The sequence below is a fragment of the Talpa occidentalis genome, unplaced genomic scaffold (genome assembly GCF_014898055.3).
Source record: "Talpa occidentalis isolate TD23 unplaced genomic scaffold, MPIMG_talOcc4v2.1 talOcc4.10, whole genome shotgun sequence".
Lineage (NCBI taxonomy): Eukaryota > Metazoa > Chordata > Mammalia > Eulipotyphla > Talpidae > Talpa > Talpa occidentalis.
Window position 1 is genome coordinate 23,442,732 of NW_023600993.1, and position 20,897 is coordinate 23,463,628.

The 20,897-nt window shown below is 51.3% G+C and overlaps 1 protein-coding gene across 5 annotated transcripts in view; it reads right to left on the bottom strand.

Moving 5' to 3' along the window:
* Window positions 1-772: 772 nt before the first annotated feature.
* The window catches only part of OSBPL10 (oxysterol binding protein like 10), a 232,954-nt gene continuing 212,829 nt past the window's right edge, over window positions 773-20,897 (bottom strand). For 3 of the 5 annotated variants that reach the window (XM_054692912.1, XM_037525654.2, XM_054692915.1), the window contains 6 exons: window positions 13,630-14,107; window positions 8,723-8,909; window positions 7,147-7,329; window positions 4,955-5,108; window positions 4,255-4,366; window positions 773-3,149 (listed from right to left, as the gene is read on the bottom strand). In XM_054692912.1, coding sequence (XP_054548887.1) covers window positions 3,091-3,149; window positions 4,255-4,366; window positions 4,955-5,108; window positions 7,147-7,329; window positions 8,723-8,909; window positions 13,630-14,107 — 1,173 coding nt within the window. In that variant the 3' untranslated portion in view covers window positions 773-3,090. The remainder of the gene's footprint in view (window positions 3,150-4,254; window positions 4,367-4,954; window positions 5,109-7,146; window positions 7,330-8,722; window positions 8,910-13,629; window positions 14,108-20,897) is intronic. The other 2 variants (XM_037525666.2, XM_037525660.2) reach the window with 1 other exon arrangement.

Sequence of the window (20,897 nt, forward strand, 5' to 3'; positions counted from 1 at the left end):
TGTTTACTATTTATGGTTTCAGGTTTTACATTCCAGTCCTAAATCCATTTTGAATTTGTGCAGTATAAGCTAGTGGCGAAACTTCAATCCTTGAAAGTGACTGTTGAGTTTTCCCATTGTTTTAGCAAAGAAACCACTTTCTCCATTTTGTGTTCTTGGCTCCTTTGTTGTAAATTAGTTGTCCATGGACTTCATAAAAATTAAATACTTTTGTGCAACCAAAGGACGCCATCAACAGAGTGAAAAGTCATGACACATTTTTGCTTGTCAAACAGAAAATATGTCATATTTTCTGACAACCCAATATTTGCCAGTCATGTGTGATAAAGGACAAATATCCAGAATATAAAGAACAAGAGCACAACAGCTTCTATCAAATTCATATAAAATTAAAAAACAGCCCAACTAGGAAACATTTCTCCAAAGAAGATACAAAGGCCAGCAGAGATATCACTTATCATTAGGGGAATGTAAGTCATACCCACAATGAGATAACACTTCCACACCCATTATAAAAACAAAACCATACTCATTGGGGGAAAAGGAGAAATTCAAACCTTTTTGCATTGCTGGTTAGATTTCAGAATGGTGTAGTCACTGTGGAAAACAGTATGGCAGTTCTTCAAAAAAGTAAACATGGAATTTTCGAGATATGCTTTCACTTCTGGGTGTATATATGCACACAATGTATTTATATATGTATATATTTATATGTATTTTATATACAATATAATCGCTGAAAAGATTATATAAAATATCTTCTCTGATTATAAAATATAATCTCTGAACGAATTGGGGGCCAGAACTCAGATATTTGCACTCCTATATTCATAACAGCATTACTTGTAATAGTCAAAACAAAACCACCCAAAAAAAATTGGGTGAATGGACACACAATAGAATATTAGTCTTAAAAAGGAAGGAAATTGATTTAACCTTGAATGCATTCTGTAACATGAAACAGGCTGGACAATGAGGAAAAGTATTACCATAGTCCACTTACAGGAGGTACTTAGACTAGTCAGTTTCATAAAATCACAGAACAGTGGTTCTTGGGGCTGCACAGAGGAGAATACGGAATCATTGTTAAAGAGTGTACAGAGTTAAGAAAGATGAAATTATGGGGATGGATGGCTACACAATAATGTGGTTGTATTTAGTGCCATTAAGCTGTACACTTTAAAAAATGGTTAAAATGGTAAGTTTTGTGTTACATGTATTCTACAATTACTGAAACTGAACTCAGAATAAAAAAACGAACACACACTCATAACAACATGGCTTGACTTGTAAATGTTAGCTCAGATAGGCAAACTGATTGTCTCTGCATAAATTTAAAAAATACTCAAAAACCAAGCATGTTCTTTAGAAATCCACACATAGTCTGTATACAAGCCAAAAACCAGGATGGTGGCAGTTACCTACCTCTGGGAACAAGGAGCAGGACACAAAAGTGTAGGGACACAGGTGGCTTTTATGGTACTGGCGAACTTAGGTTTCTGTAGTAGTGAGTACATGGTTTCCCTTTTTTTTGGAACTGTAAGAAAATTTATATCATCCTCTCTGTATAGGAAAAGGTAAAAATGAACCTCCTTCCACAACAAAAAAGCAGCCAGCCCTCCGTATTTTACTTCATTGAGTAAGAACAATCTAAAAACAAGAGTACTTTCATTGAGGATTTTTTCTCAAAATGATACCTAATCTACTTTCGCCCCAGGATATAAAATGCTTTTAGTTTTCAGACTGAGGACTGAACAGGCCAACTTTAGATTTAAGTGCCTAAAATATTTGATTGCTGTTTACGTCAAATTAAGAACAATTTACCGTTAAAATCTGGGTTCCTTCAGAGCCATGAATCCCAACACCACCACACATACAGGTATGTATAGTATTTAATCGAAATATATTTGTCTAATATCTACAAAGTGTGAACAGTTGGTCTTAAGAAAGCAGACAAAAGGCACAAAATTAGTATTACTACAGAGAAGCATTCATGCTACTGGATTTTATAAATATTCTCATTGGAGTGGCACAGCAAAAAAAATCTTGCTTTATATTCTAGTCGTGTCTTGACCTCATTTGTAAAGTTTGAGGACTGAACTTCAGCTGAAACCATGGAGTACTTATGCAGGCTTTATGTATGTTTAATCACAGTGGTCTTCTTGCAGAGTTGGGTCAGACAGAGGAACACTAAAAAATCCACAGGAAATTTTCCCCCAAACTAAATACAAGGTTGAGGCTGTAGTTGTGCATGTTTGTATATGCATGCGTGCATGTAACTTCTAAAGCCCTTTTTCATGAAAGTAGTGAAGTCTCCATGTGATTTGTTTTCTACTGTAAAAGCAGCAGCTTCTGAAAAATGTATGCTAGTGCTTTGAGCAATAGAAATTGTCAGCAAGGTTGTGGACAAGTGTTGGAGGGAAAACCCCAGGGCGGGTCAGGCTCTAGGTTCTCCCAGAGGTGTTCCAACCTGGAAGGTTCTGACATAAAACTAACAGCTTTATGTCTATACTCGATCCAGCAGGGAATAGCAATTTTTTTTGGCGGGGGGGGGGGTGTAGACAAAATATTAAAGTGGGAAGGGAAGTGAGAATCACAAAAGTTTTGAAAAGACAACCACCTACCCGTCTACCAGGAAGGAGCCATTTTCTACCACATGGTCATCCATTGGGCCACGCCAGCTCACTTTCATTTCCAGCAGAGCTGACTAGGTAAGAATTCCTTTGTGAGTATAAACCATTTTTGGCAATGTGAAGAATAGAAAATCTCATACTTTGTTGGTTTTAAAAAGGAGCTCATGATTTGCCACTTGAACCTTGGTGAGTGCAGTATTACCTGTGTAGAGATACCCGGCCAAATGGGTATAGTGTGTGCATGTGCACGCTCACGTTTGTGTATACACACCCCCCCCCCAAATGGCTCTTGAATAAATGCAATCCTAACAGAGTTTAGGGGTGCATTTTTCACAGTATATAGTTTCTCGGCTATTGTTGCTTGAATGTCGTCGATATGTTTCAACAAAATACCAGCAGAACCTTGATACTGTACCACTTTAATTCCTACAAAAGCAGGGCTATTTCTGAAAGTTCTCTACCTCCACCCCGTCAGTGTGCCTTCCAAAGGGGATTGAGGTAAACCCAGCCGTCTCCCTGTAAGAGAGGAAAGACACATTACATGGGGGAAGGGAGGAGCAAGGGTCGGCATCAGCTTCCCTGACAGCGCCCGGCCATGCCCTGGGGAGGCTTCCCCATTAATCTCCTCAGTGCAACTGCTTTTTACAACCCCAGTGATCTTCACATGTTGGCATTTCAGGAGGAAACCCCACAAAAGGACCGAGATGCCAAAAGAAAGGTGAGATGCTTTCCAGCGAGGAAGAGTATGTGCCATGAAAGCCCCTTGAAAGGGAAGGGCTGGGGGCAGATGGATGCGCGGACAAGGGAGAGAAAAGCAAGGGCCTGCACGTGAGGGGATGCCCACCAGAGGCACTCTGGCAGGCGCCATTCACAAATACGTCAGCACCCAACCAATGACACCAAGCAGATACTACGGAGAAAAAGGCACGAATCAAAATGGTGCACACAGTCTTATGCTAGACTAATGAACTGAAAACGAAAACGTCTGGCTTTCATTAAACCCCGGGGCGGGGGTGGGGGGATGTGTAGTTCCTGCTTTTTGTTTTTTAATGTGTGACTTTCCATAGAAGCCAGGTTCACTGGTTGTCTCAGCGAGACCAGATCTGCCACAGAGAAGGACCCTTGAAGCATTTTGTGATGGTTCATTTTCTGTGTCAACTGGACTGGCCCCAGGATGCCCAGATTAAGCGTTTCTGTGTGTGTGAAAGTGTTACCGGAGGAAGAAAGAATCCACCCGTGTTCCTGCCTCACTGTGGAGTTGGCACCTCTCTTCACCTGCCCCTGAGCTGGACTCCTCCATCTCCGCCACAGGTTTTCAGGCCTTTGCCCTTGGACTGAATTACACGCCTGGCCTTTCTGGGTCTCCAGCTTGCAAAGAACAGATGATGGGGGCCTCTCACCTTATAATAAATATATCTTCTATTGGGTCTGTTTGTGTTCTTTCTCTGGAAAATCCCGACTAACACAGATTTCACTTCACCTGGGCAAGACTTCCACAGAGAGTCTAACTCAGAGGCTCATAAATCAGGCAGTGTCTTCCCTGAGCCAGAATCCAACCTAAAGCTCCCGTTCAGTCCACAGCCGCTGCTCTTCACAGTCTACCTCAGGGTTACCAACTCACCCCGCGGCCTTGTGGCTAGATGCAGGAGTCCTTGTAGCAGAAGGCCCAACACCAGGGCCAAAGAAAGCCCAGATATATTTCGATTGGATCTCAGTGTTGGGACTTTAAATTCCTGACACCAAACATAAGAAATTGTGTGAGAAATTTGATTGGTGACTTCTCATTAAGAATTGTCTAGGGTGACATGGTAATGAACGGCACCCAGCCCCTAGAGCTGTGTCACCAAAAGATACACTTCCAGAATTTGCGATTCTGTTCTCATATGCTCCACAGGCAACTTCAACAGCCCAAGGGCCTCAGTTGGCCGTACAGCACCTTGCTTGCTAACCCAGTAGAGGGGCAGTTGTGTGGCCAGAAACTGGCCTTTCTTAGCACATCCTTACTTGCCTACAGGATAAAAGTTCAGAAAGGGTGGTTCTCTGTAATCGAGGTTCCAGCCCGCGTAGGGGTGGAAATGGGCCGAGGTGCTTCACTACTAATTGGTTGCTAACAATAAAGCACCAGGGCTGTGGGTGGTTTTATAGAGGACGGCACAGACATGGGCAGTGCCGCTCCTGGCCAAAAGGCAAGGCCACGGGCAAGATGCCCACAAACCAGGCCTTCCCCTGCCCATCACGGTCCAAACTGCTGTGTTAGCAGGCAGCAAGCAGGATCCACCCGCCTCCCTCTCGGGACAAGCACCACGACTGGGGGTGCTTACCTCCTGGATAAAGTATTTGGGCTGCCATGGTGTGCGGAGGGCCTCCCGCTTCCGTTCCTCCACCCGTTGCTTTTCCTCCAGGTGCCGCTTCTGCTCAGTGGCAGCGTCGATGTCCCCCACCCGCAGGTATCGCGTCACCTCCCTCCAGAGGTTCCTGGGGATGGGGTGGAGACAGAAGTCAGGCAGGGACAGCGAGCTCCAGGGTGGCGGCGGGGGCATCGGGATGGTCAGCTATAGGCGAAGCTCACTCTGGTGCCCCAAAGGCCCCAGGATTTGACCCCAGGCTTCCAGTCTGCGCTTCCCCCTCTCCGCCTGTCCTAGGCAGCGTGGCTCGAGGCTGAGCGCCGGGAGATCAGGGACGCTGGCAGCAGGTGGCAGCACTGCAATGGAAGCCTACATGGCACGGACTCTCAGGACGCTACCTCGGGCTACTCATTTGACACAACGGCCCCGTGATACTGTGTCATCTCCATTTCTGAAAGCTCAGCATCCGTGTGAGGAAGGGGAAGTTAGGTGGCCAGTGTGAGCAAGCTATCCAGTACAGGGTTGGCTCGCACTGGCCTGGGGCTACAGACTGGGCCCGGGCTGAGGGGGTCTGCGCTGCAGCAGCCGGGGTCCTGATCACAGCCCGCCCGCTGCTCCGGTCCGGCTGTTGAGCTCGGTTTTCCAGTCCGGCTCTGTGTTCAGGCACAGCCACACATGGAAGGGACAGGCTGCATCCCTCGAAGAGTGGCTCGTGTCCCTCTGCGCGCTGGCACACTGCAGGGTGGCCAGTTTTGTTCTCGCGGCCGAGCCAGAAGCAGCAGTCGTGCTGTGCTACAAACCATGGGCTCCCAATTCTGGAAAGGCTTCATCTGAAGCCCTGGACAAGGGGATGGATTTCTTCCCTGTTCCAGACTGTCCCTCGTCCCTGTCGCCCAGTAGACGAGCGTGGAAGAGCGCATGGGAGCGAGCGCGCCCGCCATTTGGACGCAGAGGTCACACTCAGTTTCCAAGTAAACACGCGTGTGTGTACCAATTCTACGACTAAGCAGAGGTCCCAGGGATAAGGAGGCCCTGCGTTTATTAAGCTCAGCTATAGCGTATTATTTACACACACTGCTATGTCCCTGCTCTTTTTTTCCCCCACATAAGCATTTTCTCCATTTGCTCATAAATGCTCCTTTTATGGCAAACCCTTTTCACAGAATCATCTAATTTCATTTTAACCCCACCTGTTTCTAAAGAACAGCATGCTTGGAGATAAAAACGGGCCAGCAAACATTTTCTGTGAAGACCCAGGCAGGAAGCATCCCAGGCTTCGCAGGCCATATGGGCGCGGCCGTAACTACTAAAGGGCCCCTGCAGCAGGGCGGGAGCCGTAAACAATATTTAAATGAATGATCATGGCCGTGTTCCCATAAAACCTTACAAATGCAAGCCGTGGCTGGATCTGTCCCATGGGCCACAGTTTACTGACCTCCTGGACTAAAAGCTGAAAGTGGCACACTGCAAGGAGACGGTGCTTGTGTGTCTGCATAAATATCACCGCAAGTGGCCGCATTCTGTTCGCATCAGGACGGACACAGCAGCTGGGGACACGCTCTGCCTGCCTTCCCCATTGTCCTGTCGTTGCTCAGACGGTTCCTTTTTTTCTTTCTCGTTATTTCTCATTTTTTAACTTTATGCTTAAAACATTTCTTTGAATATAAGAGTTTTCCCTTAGCATAAGCATAGAGTCCCAGACGTGGAGTGCAAGGTTAAAGTGAATTCCTGAGTTTCTGGCTACCGGCCCATGCACGCGGCTCTCCTCCAAGCACAGGGCGCAGCGTGTCGACCGAGCCGTGGCCTCACCAGCATTGATTTTCCTAAATTCTGTTGCTCAACTGTTGAGCAAAAAAAAAAGTTCCATCCTTCGTGGTTCTTTAATTACCAGCAGCCAGAGAGTTCCAGTATCTAACTTTGTGATCAAACAACAGGCCAGCCGAGCTGGCCTCCTTTTAGTCCACGGCTATGTTCCCTCACACTCCATCCCTTGGCTGCCGGGTAACTGATCTGGCCACCCCAATGGGTCCAGACCCAAGTGACACAGTAAAACATTCAAGTGTCTGAAAAGCCAGATGAACACCAAGCCTGACCCGGGCCTGCTCCCCGCCCTCGGGGCCAGTGCTCGGGAGAACTGAGCAGGAGAGAAACAAACTGCCGGTTCCCACCTGGACTCCATGGGCCCCTGCTTCTCCAGGGGTCTGATCTTCTTCGGGTACACGGGCAGCGTGGTCGTGTCAATGACTTTGGTCTCCCCGTTGCTGTAGGTGAACTCTAAGGTCCCGTTCCACTCCCCGTGAGCTTTGCAGACGATGGTGTTGGTTGGGTTGTGCTTCACTTCTGCTGTGACCCTGCATCAATGAGATGATCAAAACGGGAGGCTGACTTCCAGTGTGCGTCAGTGTCAGGGAAGACGTCTGCCGTTTTGTTCAAAGACTAACTCTTACAATGTAAGCTAATAGCCTTGAACAACAAAAAGCAAGCATTGGTAGTAAAATTGGAGCCGTCTGAATAGACTGGACGTGAGTTAGTAGCAATACAGCAGTGTAAACTCCTTGGCTCTGATCAATACAACCTGTTACTGGAGTGAAAACCCCATCGCGCCACGCTCCAGAGGATTCATCACAAGGGCCGAGACGGAGCTTGCCCAGGCAGCAACCTGCCCAGAGGAGGGTTGTTAGAAGCGGAGCAACAAAGACAACCTGTGTGCCCCCGCAGCGGGCTGGCCTTCGGTTACCAGGACTGGGTTCCCCGGCTCCGACAGGAAAGAATGATCTCACCGATGGCGTGGCAACTGGATTTATTGGTGCCAGTTTCCCAGGAGGTGGGAGCTCGTGGGCAGAGTCGGAGCTTGCAGATCAAACTGCTTCAGAGCAGAGAAACGGGCTGTGGCCTCAGAAGGGAGGGTGTATTGTCACCGAGCCCGTTTGACTCTGGCGTGTGCTGCCAGTACATCACCAAAGGACTGCACCATAACTTTAGACGGGTGCGGGGGGGTGGGGAGGGTTAAAACAAAAAACTCCCATGTGAGGAGGCGTAGAGGCCCCCCTCCGACAGCGAGGAGCTCAGGCTCCTGCCTCAGGACCCAGGCACCCGGGAGTGGACGGGGCGGGCCTACAGGAGACAGTGGGAGCAGGCCCTGAGCCTCCCGCAGAGCCGGGGCGACGGGCTGGCACCCTCTCCCACACGAGTAAGGCGAGCAGAGTTTGAGGGAAGGGAAAACTCACCCACAGCCCCCAAACAGGGCAGAGATGGGAGCGTCATCCCAAGGGAATCCCCAGTAGCCCAGTCTCATTTGACAAGCAGGAGCCAGAACCGCAGGGACAGGCGAGCAAGTTGCCAAGAGCAGCAAAGACAGCCCCAGAGGGTAAACCCCACAGACTTGGGGGCTCTGACAGACACAGCTGCTCCATGGGAGCACCCCCCAACAGTGGGGAGCAGAGAATGGGGCAGGGGGACAAGCCCAGCACCCACCCCCAGATCTGCTCGCAAGACAGGCTCCTGCAAGGGCCCTGCCCCTCCTGCTGTCCCACGGCCTGGCCCAGCGCGGACTCGGCGGTGCCGCACGAGGGTCTACGCCAGTCGCAGCCTCCAGAGAAACGCGACCCATTACATCGTCAAAGACAGAGACCCCCTAACAGCCTTCTCTTACCTTTCACCCCATCGGATGCCACCACCTCACTGACGGAGAAAGCAAATTCAGGGCGGCGGCGAAAGACAGGTGGAGCCCCTGCCGCCTCCTACCTGTGCACTTTGCCGCCGTAGAAAGGCTTCGTGTGGAAGATGACCGTGGCCGAGTACCCGGTCTTGGCGCAGCTGATGCTGACTTTGCCTCCGAGCTCCACCCAGGGGATGGTGAGGATGGACCGGGCGTAGGCACTGGGCAGGGTGAACACGTACTCCTCCCCGTGTTCCAGGAGCCTCAGCACACCTCCGGGGGAGAGGGAAGAGTCAGGCACCCGCGCCGGGAGATCTCTTCCCTACCGGGCACCTCGGCGCCCATCCCGCACGGGCCTGCCCTCCCTCTGTTGGGCCTGGCAACTATGAAGGGCACCACAGGCCTCAGGACAGAGGGTTCTGTCCTTGGGCCAGACATACGGGACTAGAGGAAGCAAGGGATGCCCTCCCTGGAGAGTGAGGAGCGAGGAGTGGGGTCAGTGACCCCACATGACACCTCTGGCTGCCAGGCACCCCGGTGGCTTCTGTCCTTGGGCTTCACAAGCACCCAACGTGGTCATTTTTCCAGCTTTTAAAAATGAATAAGGAGGGCCTCCTCGGTGGCACAGCGGTTGAGTGGTGGGTCGCGAAGCTGCCCGCAGCCTCTGCAGCGCCGTTTCGATCCCCGGCTGCTCCCCGGCCACCGGAGGAGGGTCCCGCATGGCGCACAGACCTCTCCTGCCGCCCGCTGCTCCCCTCAGCAGTGTACTTCGGTCCTTCTGCCTGCTCTGCTCCCCGCTCTGGTGAATTCTCTGACCAACCCATGCTTCTGACTGCACCCAGTGCTTGTATGAATAAATAAATCTTTTAAAAAAAATCAGATGAAGTAGAAACTCTGAATTTCAAATCAGAATTTGGCTGATCAGAGACTAGACCTAAATCAGTCAGACCTCCCCTTCGGCTCTGCCGCCCTGTAGCCCCTCAGCAAACCCAAGATGCCCCAAGAGGAGGATCAAGAGGTCCCCCCACATCAGTTAAGTCCGTGACATCAGTATCAAGAGTAACTGGCAGAGACCCAGAGGCACAGAAAACAGCACAGAGGGTGCAAGGGCCAGATCTGATGCCCAACCTTGGGATACAACAAGAAACAAAGCTGCGCTGCCCGGGGCTTCTGGAAGTTCCTGGCACGCATCACAAGGAGCATGAAGTGCTGCCGATGGGCCACCCGTTTTCCTATGCTGAGATCTGGTCCTGCCTTGGAGGTCCCTCGGGGCCCATCATTTTTGAGTCTTGTCAGCAGGCTCCTCTCCAGCACGGACCACGCGGCTGTGAGCAACACACACTGGGCCTTTTTCACAAAACACTTTGAGAGGCGGGACTGCACACCGGTGTTTCGTTTTGTTTTCCAGCCCATGTGTATGGAAATTATGGCACGAAATCTTTTTAGGACCTGGCTGAGACCTCAGAGGATCATTTCAAGCCCTCTGTCACTCACCAGCCCGGTGATGACAAACTCTGCCTCAGTTTCCTCATCTGTGACTCAAGGATCATGTACCTCACCAGGCTGTGGTGAAGGCTGAGGTGACTCTAAAGCGCAGCTAAGAGCACAAAGCCCTCCTGAAACCCCTCCCCCCTCCCCGCCAAGGGCTTGTATCATCCTAAGTCCTCTCTCATTAAAGAGACTCTGAACAGTGGTAATTTCCTCCTGGGATGGAGAGCGTTGTGGAGGGAGAGGTGAGCCCTTGAGGCATGATAAGCGACATGTGGGCAGTGCCCTCCCACTGCTCTTTGGAAAACCCTCTTCCAAACCCAGGTTCAATTTACACACTCGTCTGGCTCTTTTCTGGAAACCTGTCAGGCTGTCCTCTCTCCTCAAGCCCCCCCGTAATTACGCCTCCTCAGCACTCTCTTTTACAGAGCTGCGTTCAAAAATGTCCAATATGAATGAGACTGTAGTAAAATTAGACTTACAAATGGAGTCACAAATGAAAGTTCCTTTTAAATGAGCCTAAGAGCCGAGAGAAACTGGAAAACACCAAACAATCCACCCTTCCAGGCCAAAGTTAGTCCTGAAACTGGAAGATTTTCCTTTTTAAATTCCATAATTTCCCAGTAAGCAGAAGGCAAAGCATTAAGACTTTCAAACTGATAAATTTTAGATGATTTCATATCTGGTTTCAAGCCGAGGAGCCTAACCGCCCTGGCGGGGCATTTACCCTGGAAAGCAGCGAGTCTCAGAAAGAAACTGGGGAATTCACCTGCCAGCGCCGGCCGCTGTGGCATCTGGAGCACCGTGGGCTGCTCTTGCTGGAATTAATTGCCTTTCCCCACAGACTCAATTAAGAGGCTGAGCCATTTACTGGGCGCTGATGGGAGTTTTAGGGGGAGTGGGTTGCAAGAGCAGTTGAAGGCGCCCAGGCTCCCCCCAGGGTAGGTGGCATGCTGAGTGGCAGCGCCCTTGCTGCCCATGGACCAGGCTGCGGAGGTGACAGGTCAGGGCCTCAATTAGGGGCTCTCAGAATCAGCCCTGAGGAGACGAGGGAGGGGTCGGTCTCCGAACTGCAACCTAAATGAACCCGAGGCAGAGTGAGGCGTCTTATAATGCCACAGCCTCAAGGCAATAAGAGAGAAGCCCGTACATTTATGTTCGAAATTCCAAGATCTAGTTGTTAAAAGGAGAGCGGGGCGGGGGGGGGGGGCATTATTTCAAACCCAATCAACAAGTTCATGGAATGTATCCTTGCTCTGTATCAGAGCAGGTGTGTTCGGGAACACACTCCACTTGAGGGCCTCCCACGCCTCCTGCCCTGAAACACCCTGTCTCTGGCCACCCAGGGCGTGCTCTCTCCTCCAAGCCTTCACGCAAACGCCCCATTCTTGTTGCGGTTCACCCCGTTAAGTGACAGCGCTCCTGCCTGGCTCCGCCCCCCATCACTGGTCTCGGGAGGCCAAGGGCTGCACGCTCCGGTGGAGTTCCCCGCCCGCGAGCACACCGGGCAGGGATTTCCATCTGGCCCGGCCATGGCTGGTGACAATTCAAATGAATGGACGAGCGGAGAAGCGAACAGATAAAGCCACGGACTGATCTCCGCCACCCTGTCGCGGACAGGCGACACATGGGCAACCGCATCTCTGCACAGGGTGCAGGTGATGACACCCACGTGGCTCCGCATGAACCCACGGCACCAGCTGCCCGGTGCTCTCCCTTCCCCAGCTAACAAACATATTTCATCCTCCAAGAATTTACGTGGGAAATTCAGAATAACAGAATTAAACGGAAAGAGATGGGCGCTCCGAATACCAATTTTTGTTTCTGCAGAAAGGGGACGGACGCCTTCACAGGACAAGCCTCGGGGCACTGGGCAGGCCCCTGGCACCACAGGCACAGCCGGGAAGTCACCATCAAGAGTGATGCCACCCCCGCTTCTGGCTCCAGACCTGGACAGACAGATCGGCGTGAACTTAAACCTCCCACCACACGGAGGGCCTCAGCATCAGTCTCTCCTGGAATTACCCTCCCAGCTTTCTGCAGTCAGGTACCCCGGGTGTTCAACCCCCCACTCTGGCTCGCGGCTCCACAGGCGCCTCGGCCTGGACAGACCCGCTTGCTGGGACCTGCGCGCGGCTGGAACCCAAGCAGCGCTGCTCGGGGCGGGGAAGGGCAGCCAAGCTCGCCCAGGGAGGTGCGTGGCCACTGGAATCAGAGAGACCGCCAAGAAACACCCGCCCTCGCCATCGCCTGAAGCACACCCCCGTCAGGTCTGTCTTCTCCATTCAGAGTCAGGCTTCCAATCCCTGCCTGTACCCCTGGAGAAACCCTAAAAGCAAACATTCCACCGCCACTAATTCCACATTCACTCCCATCCATGCGAAGCGGGGGCCCTGCCTTGCTCTTTCTGCCAGCCTCGCCGTCCCCTGGTCATCCTCAGGGCTTGTCTCTCTCACCCCTTCACCTCTCAGTGAGGCCTTCCCTGCCGCCGGCTCCCCCAGCCCATCCTGAAGCCCCACGCCCCCTCCCAGGCCCCTTGGCCCCTTCCCTGCCTCGTCTCCACAGCGCGCGCCTCCTCAGACACCACACGGGCGGACCCGGGAGGGCAGACGCCTCATCAAGACAAACTTGCTTTGCCTGTTTCGTTCACACAACTATGCACAGACCCCAAGACAGTGCCTGAACCCGAGTAGGTGCTTAAGAAAAGCGTGCCCGTGATGAAAGGCGTTTCCATCTGATGGATTCAGGAGGACTTCCCAGGAGCCACATACTCCCCGAGACTGAAAGTCAAATTTTATGGTGGAATTTTGTACGGGAAGAAAGTTTTCAGCCCTGGAGCCGCAGAGGGATGTGTGGCTCAAAACAAGTCCACGCACCACGCACACGGATGCCTGAATTTAACAAAGGTTATTCCAGGCTTCTCCAAACAATGAGCACACTTCATGCACAGCTACTGGCTGAGACGCGCGTGTGCAACCCATGAATGCGCTGATGAAACTCTGCTTTTGCTTCCGAATCTCTAGCACAGAGTCCAGAGATTTGCCTTGGGAATTTTTATGTGCAGGCTTTGAACAGCACCATTATCCTCATTTTCTGTGAGCCAGAACACTGAGGAGCATGAATAAAAATGTGTTCACAGACCCGGAGCCAACTCGAACATTCTCGCAAAGCTGGGGAAGGAAACAACCCCCAGCACACGGGGGTGGGCGCCCACGTGCGCACAGCGTGCCCCGGCAAGGCGGGGGGGGGGGGGGGGGGGGGGGGGGGGGGGGGGGCGCGCGTTGGGACGATAGCTGCAACCCACCTAGTCCCTCACCTTGGCCCCCTGGGAATCTACAGGGGCCCTGTTCCAAAATATCAAAGCCATCCTACTCCCCGCAGGCCGCCGACCCAGCCCTCCTTCCAAATAGAACGAAAAGGCCCCTACACACAGCACCCCCGCTGCCTAGCGGGGACACAGACGTCACTGTGGAGGAGCCCCCGCCCCCGGCGCGACATGGCTTACCTTCTCCTATCATAGACACCCCCACGGACATGCCCATGAACTTGCTTTTGGTCCATACGTGAGTGTTGACACACAGTCTCTTCTCTTTGCACTCACAGTAGAAGCAGGAGATGGGCGGGTGGTGGGACACCTGCTCCGCCACAAACCTTAATTTGTAGCTTTTGGAAGGGTCGTCGGCCATCGGGTGTTCCTGGCCGGTGGGAGTGTGGGGAACAGTCCTCCTCGGCTTGACCCTGTCCTTGGGGACCTCCCAGGAGCAGTGAAATGTCTCCCCGATGATGGGGTTGTAGGGCTTCTTGGCCAGCGCCCCCCTGCGGCCCTCGTGGAAGGCGGTGAGATAATACTCCACGAAGCCGACGACCCGCTCCTCGGGCGTGGCGCCTGCGGTGACGGCCAGCAGCAGGTCGGGGTGCGCCATGAAGTCCGCGTACATCTCCAGCAAAGACCGCTTCTCCAGGATAAACGTGGGGAGCACCACCTGCATTCGGGAGAAGACCAAGTCTGGCTTACACATCTGGAGCGAAGCCTCCACTTCACTTGCTAAGACCCTTCTGAATGAAGGATGCGGCTACTGTGGGGTCAGACCCCCCCAGAAAGGGTCAGGCAGATGTTTCTCAGTAGGCCCAGAGCAGCCACGTAGCAGTGTGGTACGGGAACTGGAGGCGAGTCCGGGTCCTGGGAGCCGCAGGAGGGCTATCACCTCACTCAGAGTGCACAGTCCTGAGAGCCCTGAGGCCTGGAGGTAGGAGAAGCTTCTGTTCCTGCCCAAGTCCTCAGCCCCTCCCTAGTCCGAGAGATCAATATGCCCCGTGTCTGCCCTTTTCCTAATGGAAGAAGCAATCACTGCTCTCCCTTCCACGACCCGGAAGTCTGTAGTTCGGGGGTCTGATCCAGTTCTAAGTTTATCAGTAAACTGTAAACTAAGAATCTCTTTTCTACTCTCAGAGTAGGGATGAGCTCACCCCACTTGTCTGTCATCTGTCTTCCCCCTCTGTCCTTGACGCCTCATGCCCCCAGGGTGTAAATGTGCCTCGTCTGCTCCATTATTCTTTAAAACGTGCCACCATGTCAGTTCCCCATCCACAAGTCATTAAATTCATGGTCTGGCCGTGGAGCGCCCTCTGATGCGGCCCTGATGACTTGTGCAGCCTGAGGGGAACCCAGAGGGGTACCAGAGGGCGTCCTTTGTGCCCGGACAATACGCAGGCGTCAAGAACAGAGGTCTTGAGAGAAGAGCTGGACAGACACGAGGGGGACAAAGCACAGATTTCGGAGGAAACGAGAGAAAGCCCAGGCCTCTGAGGAGAGGAGGCTGCTCTCTTTTTAATAATGCGTTTCTATTTTTCATTTTAAATTTATGTCAGCGGAAATGTAGCTGTGTAAGTTAGTATGAATCTGAAAATGTAACATAATCTAAGTATCAAAAAAAGGCCTCGAATGTTAACATGTGTCTCCCGGCAAAGAACCGAGTGATTTTACAGACTTTTCCGACTATCTTTCGCGTCACTTCCATGACCCAGGGGGAAAGTTATCTGAACCACGACGACACAAAGTAATGATTATCGTCTCGTTTTTCAGCCTGGCACAGAACAGCCTTCAGACGCCACCACCCTGACTTCCCACCTCTTTCTGGGGGACCGGCCGCCCTCCGCAGCGCTCCCTGTGCTCTTCTGAGGAGGCTCACCAAGGCCTGGCCGGGCAGTGGCCGTCACGGAGCGGGGCGAGGCAGGCACACGCGCACCACCCCGGCCACTCACCCTCCCCCAGGACACCCGCCCGGTCAGTGAGGCAGAATCAGTGAAAAAGGAAGCCACACACGTCTATGTCCCCAGACCACCCCCGAAATGACCCGTTTCCAACTCTCCCATCCAGGGCCCAGGGGCGCCTCTGGTCAGAGGCCCGCCAGGGAGGCGAGGGGGCAGTTTCCCGAGGGTGGCCGGCCTGACAGACGGACTCGAGAGAAGACCCCCCGGCCTCGGTGTACCCTTCCCCCTTCTCTGCACTGAAGGGGCTTTTGTGGCAACTACTGCCCCTCTGGACAGTAAGAATTCACTGTGTGCCTGAGACTGAGGCTGCAGGGAAAGCTGCAGCTACACAATTTGCCCTGTCACCATGGACTTTGGAAAAGGCATTTTCTTAACTTAAGCCAACATTTCTGAACTCAGAAACTGAGGGATTAAAACTAACTGGGAAAAGGAAAACCACTCAGAACTCCAAGTCACTGGACAGGAGACCCAAAGGCACCAGCAGGGAGCTGCAGTGCCAGGGCCCAGAGGGCGGGAAGGCGCCACGCCAGGCACAGAAGCAGGCGGGGAACTTGAGGGCTCCCGACACCCCCCAGCAGTTCTAACCATTACCCTTGACATCACGATTCTCTGCTCTGGTTAACGAGAACATTTTCTTTCCCTCATCTTTATTAGGGCGATAAGAGGTCACTCAGCATAAGCACCGGGACAGCTGGGCACCCCATCACGGATTAGTAAGGGGGAGCAGGAGGTAGCACAGGTGAAAGGGTGAGACACGAGCCCCATCTTCTCATCCCTTCTACTCCTCCTGGAATGACAAACTGCCCTATCACAGGTGGGAAGGAGGAGATGCTGGCACCACCCACCGGCATTTAAGAAAGGATGGGCGTGGTGCCCCCTTCTCTGCAGACAGCAGCTGCAGCTTCCTGGCAGGCCCAATTCAATCTTCACCACTACAGCCAGAAACCAACGAAAACCTCTATGAGAGAAGAGAAGTCTCCCTCCCTCTAGTCTCACATCATCCCTTCCTCTCTGCCCCCCCCATCAGCCCCCAGCTCACCCACATTCTCTCTCTCTCTCTCTCAAGGGTCACCTCGTCTATGAAACGAGTTCTAGCAGCTCCTGCTCCCAAGGCTAAACCGCAGACCTGTCCTTCACACCCCCACTGCACCCCCATCTTTGTCACATTCTCTTCATCTTATTCACGCTATAAAAGGCATTACCGGGACAATTCAGGGAGACGTTCCTATGCGCCACAGACAAAACAGTGTCCTACGGATGTTAACTTTCCCCAACATGACAAATGCATTGTGCAAGAGAATTTCACGGATGGATCCGGGGAGAGCTGCCACAATCGCTGCCAGCTCGCCAGTGGTTCGCTGTGAAATAAAGACATGCAACCTGCGGGGCTGCGGAGGGAGCGCGGAGAGGGAGGGGGCGTGGAGGAGGCAGGAGAGAAAAGGAGCGCGTAGGAAGAAGGGGCAAGTGCAAAGCGGCAAAAATTGACCACCGGCCAATACTGGGGAAGACGCATGGGCGCTCCCTGAACGCCCCTCGCGCTGCTGCTGCTGCAGACCGAGAGAGGTGCAAAAGCAAAGGTGGAGGAAAAGGGAGAAAAATGGCTACGAGGGATGCAACAGCGGAGAACTTATCCATTTTCAAAGACAACCCTCCTGCAATTGCAGATCTGCCGGCGGTAAGTCCAACCTTAGGCATCGATTCTGCTCTTAGAAATTGCTGTGGCTTTGTCAGCGCAGGAGAAAGCAAAGCGCCTGGAGAGAGAAAGGCGAATGAGCTGGAAGTGCAGTGACTGGACCCCCTTTTATCTCCTGGTGGGGTGTCTGCAGAATACCGGAACAGCACCTTCCAGAACCAGCAGCTTGAACACTGGGCAAAATGTCTCACTTTTCATTAAAGCAGGTTTCTGGTCCGATTTCCATCTCTCATACTATCTCCCTGGCCTTCTTCTTCTTCTTCTTCTTCTTCTTCTTCTTCTTTTTGCTACCTTTGCAAATAAGTCATTTATCTTGTTTTATGGGTGGTAGATGCCGCAGATACAGAGCCAAAAAGGGATGTGTGCTAATTGGACTGTCTGCCTCTGCCAGAGAGGTGAATGATGGTCCCCTGTTCAGACTGATGGCATCCAAATGGCTGAAATCACTACAGCTGATTTATGAAGCCATCAATAAAGGCTGCCTCTTCTCCCATTAACATAATTAAGACAATGAACTACTTCGGAGAAAGGAAAAAAGACAAGATCTGCACTCAGGGCTCAGAGAGTAATCACATTTAAAGTTGCATCAATCGAGATGTGAATAACTAAATCCGTTGGGCTCTTAAACTCCAAAATGAATGCTCTCCCCTGCAGAAAGGCAAAGGACCCCACAAAGAATGAGTGTCCCTTACCCCCAAAAGGAAACACAGCAAGCCTCTGCAAAGCAAGACAAGAGCAATTTTCTTCAAAGAAACAATTAACTTAACCTTGAGAATTACCCTCATAATACTCTGCCCTTGGACTGGCAAACCCACCCAGTGCAAACAAGCAGGAGAAGAAAGGCCACCCACTAAGACTGATCTGTGTAATCCTTTATGAAAACCAGGGGAAGTACAGAAATCCAGCCTTACGAAATAAGGGGTAGCTATTCACACTGCCAAAGCTTCCTTTATTTAGCAACAGGCTAGGGTGCTCCCTGGGTTCTCCCTCCACACCTGTCTCAGGGTGTGTAGAACCGTAGGGGAGAATGAGCCATGCCAAAATACGCCTCTTTAGTACAAGGAACATCTTGAACTGATTAGTTAAGAAATGGCAAAGGAAAACCTCTTGAAAACTGAAAAGTTACTCTTTTGTAAGAAACATTCATATTTATAGGGGAAATATCATTTGTAAGGGTGTCACCTCTCTGTACCAGGAAGAGATGACCAAATCTCTAGAAACTCTTGTCAAGAGAGAAGGCCTTGACTTAGATCAGAAAAACAGACATTCCTGATTTACTGAGTCCTTCCTAACAGCCTCTTTTTATCTCTTTTGTCTTTAGCTAGAGTTGGTATCTAAGATGGAAGCTCCATGCGGTGTCTTTGTCAGAGCTGGAAGAAGTTCCTGGGAAAAATAACTCCATTACAGAGTTACTCAGTTCTTCTGGCTCTCTCCATGCATACATGTTATTTAACATGTTTGTTTTTCTCTTCATTACCAGGAGAGGAGTCGTCTCAGTCAAGAACCTAAAAGGCTAGAAGGGAAATGATCACCCCCAACCCAATCATTCATAAGGAAAGGTGTTCGTTTAAAAAATTATTGGAGGGCCTCCCTTGGTGGCGCAGCGGTTGAGCGCTGGGCTGCCAGGCTGCCCGCAGCCTCTGCAGTGTCGGTTTAATCCCCAGCCACCAGTGGGGGTCCCGCAATGGGGCACAGACCTCTCCTGCCGCCCGCTGCTCCCCTCAGCAGTGTACTTCGGTCCTTCTGCCTGCTCTGCTCCCCGCTCTGGCTCTGGTGAATTCTCTCACCCTCCCGCGCTTCCGACTGTACCCAGTGCTTGGATAAATAAATAAATAAATCTTAAAAAAAAATTATTGGAGAGTTTGAAATAAACTTTTTTCCAAGAAGATACTTACTACCTAAACAGATATATCTGTTGAAATCGAGCCATGTCCCCCTCAGAGTCCCAGACTTCAGCTTGCAGAAGAGAGTGAGAGCTGTGAAGTGAGCTTCACCTCTTGGCAGCTACAGCTGTTTCCTCAGGCAAGCTCATCTTTTTCTCCACCATAAAATGGGCAAAACAAGAACTCCACGCTCCTAGGTTTTTTGGTAAGTTTCAAATTAAGAGTGTAAAATGAGTCCAGTGTCTAGATGGTCACCTTTGCAGAGAAGACCTTGCTTCCCTACGCTCATCTACACTCGCCTATCTGAGTCCTTGTCCTGAGAACACAGCGTGTGGCACCTGGGTGGTCCCTCCCAGTGCTACTGGCAAGAGCTTGCTGGCATATTGAGAAAAAGCCGTGGCGAGAAGAGCTAGAGCTCTCTACCTGGGAGTGGGTGAACCTGAATATCCCCAGTTCTGCCTTGGTGGGAGCACTGTTCTCGGGGTAAATCCTGGGCCTTCCAGCCCTTTTCATAAAATCCCCCCCCCCCCCCCCCCCCCCCGCTTACAAGAAGGAGCTGAACACAGCAATGTTCACCTCTGCACATTCATATCGACCCCTGGAAACTTAACCTAATAATCCCATAGCATCAAAATGCCCTGAGCTGAAAATGTCCACTCTGTTATTGTCTACAAAAGTCACGAAGTCGCAGAGAGACAGCAGGACAGCCACCGGCTACTGCTAACCGCCGAGGAAGAACAGACGGCCGGATCCGGGAGCGCAGGACAGCTGAGTGTGCGCGGGTGATGATTCTGGATTTTCCCTTCCACCAGGCAGCTACACATGGATGTCTGTGTGCCTGAGTCTCTCTACCAGGGTCAACAAACCGCAGCCATGAAGTAAATCTCCACCTGGTTTTACAAGCAGTCCCTTAGACACACCCCTCTTTCCACGAGGTTGCCTCGCCAACAATGGCCGCACTGAATAGTGACACCAGAGACAACGAAGCCACAAATACTTAATCTGGTCTTCTAGAGGAAAAGTTTGCTGTCCGTGCCCTAGGCTATGCATGTATTATTTTTATTTTTGTATCTCTTCATTATTGAACTTGAAAACAATTTACATTTTTATTTCAGGGAACATACCTATGACTTTGGGCATATGCCGCCAATACATTTTGCCCTTAAAATGGGATTGATTTAAAATGCAATCAGCAGGGGTGGAGGTATCATTTTCACCCCATACCTTCAAAGTAAAATGTATATCTACTATTTTCTTGCTGATTTAGAATGTGCAAAATGGAGTGTCAAGATCTAGCAAGCACTGTACAGTCAGCAAGAGATGAGAGTGCTCAAGATCTATTTTTGAGCATTGAACCGCTGTCAAGATCTATTTTTGAATTTATTCGAATGAAACAATTTAAACAATTGTGTGAGGGATCACAGACACTTAATTATCTCAGCAAGCTTTTCTCTCAAAGTATGAATTTTGCCTGACATATCCTTGATTGATGGGCTACGCACCGGGTATCCTCACATCAGGAGCCTCATTACCTGGGGACAGCCCAATCAACTCTGCCATGTAAGTGTTTTAACCACAATCTGCATCCCCCAAGTCCCAGCTACTCAATGGAATCAGATGTACCTTCTGGAAGGACTCCATTGTTCTAGATCTTCTCCCATCTGAATCTTTCAATTGGAGTTTAGACTAAATCCCCGAAAGATCGCATGTAAGAGGGCCTCCCTAGTGGCGCAAGGGGTGACACACGGCACTATGAAGCAATCCGCAGCCTCTGCAGCACGAGTTCGATCCCCGGCCGGCCAGGGAGCAACCCACATGGCGCAGCAGACCTGTCTCGCCTGCTGCTCCCCTCAGCAGTGTATTTCAGTCAGTCTGCCTGTTCTGTTCCCCACTCTGTCTCTGGGGAATCCTCTCAACCCCCACGTC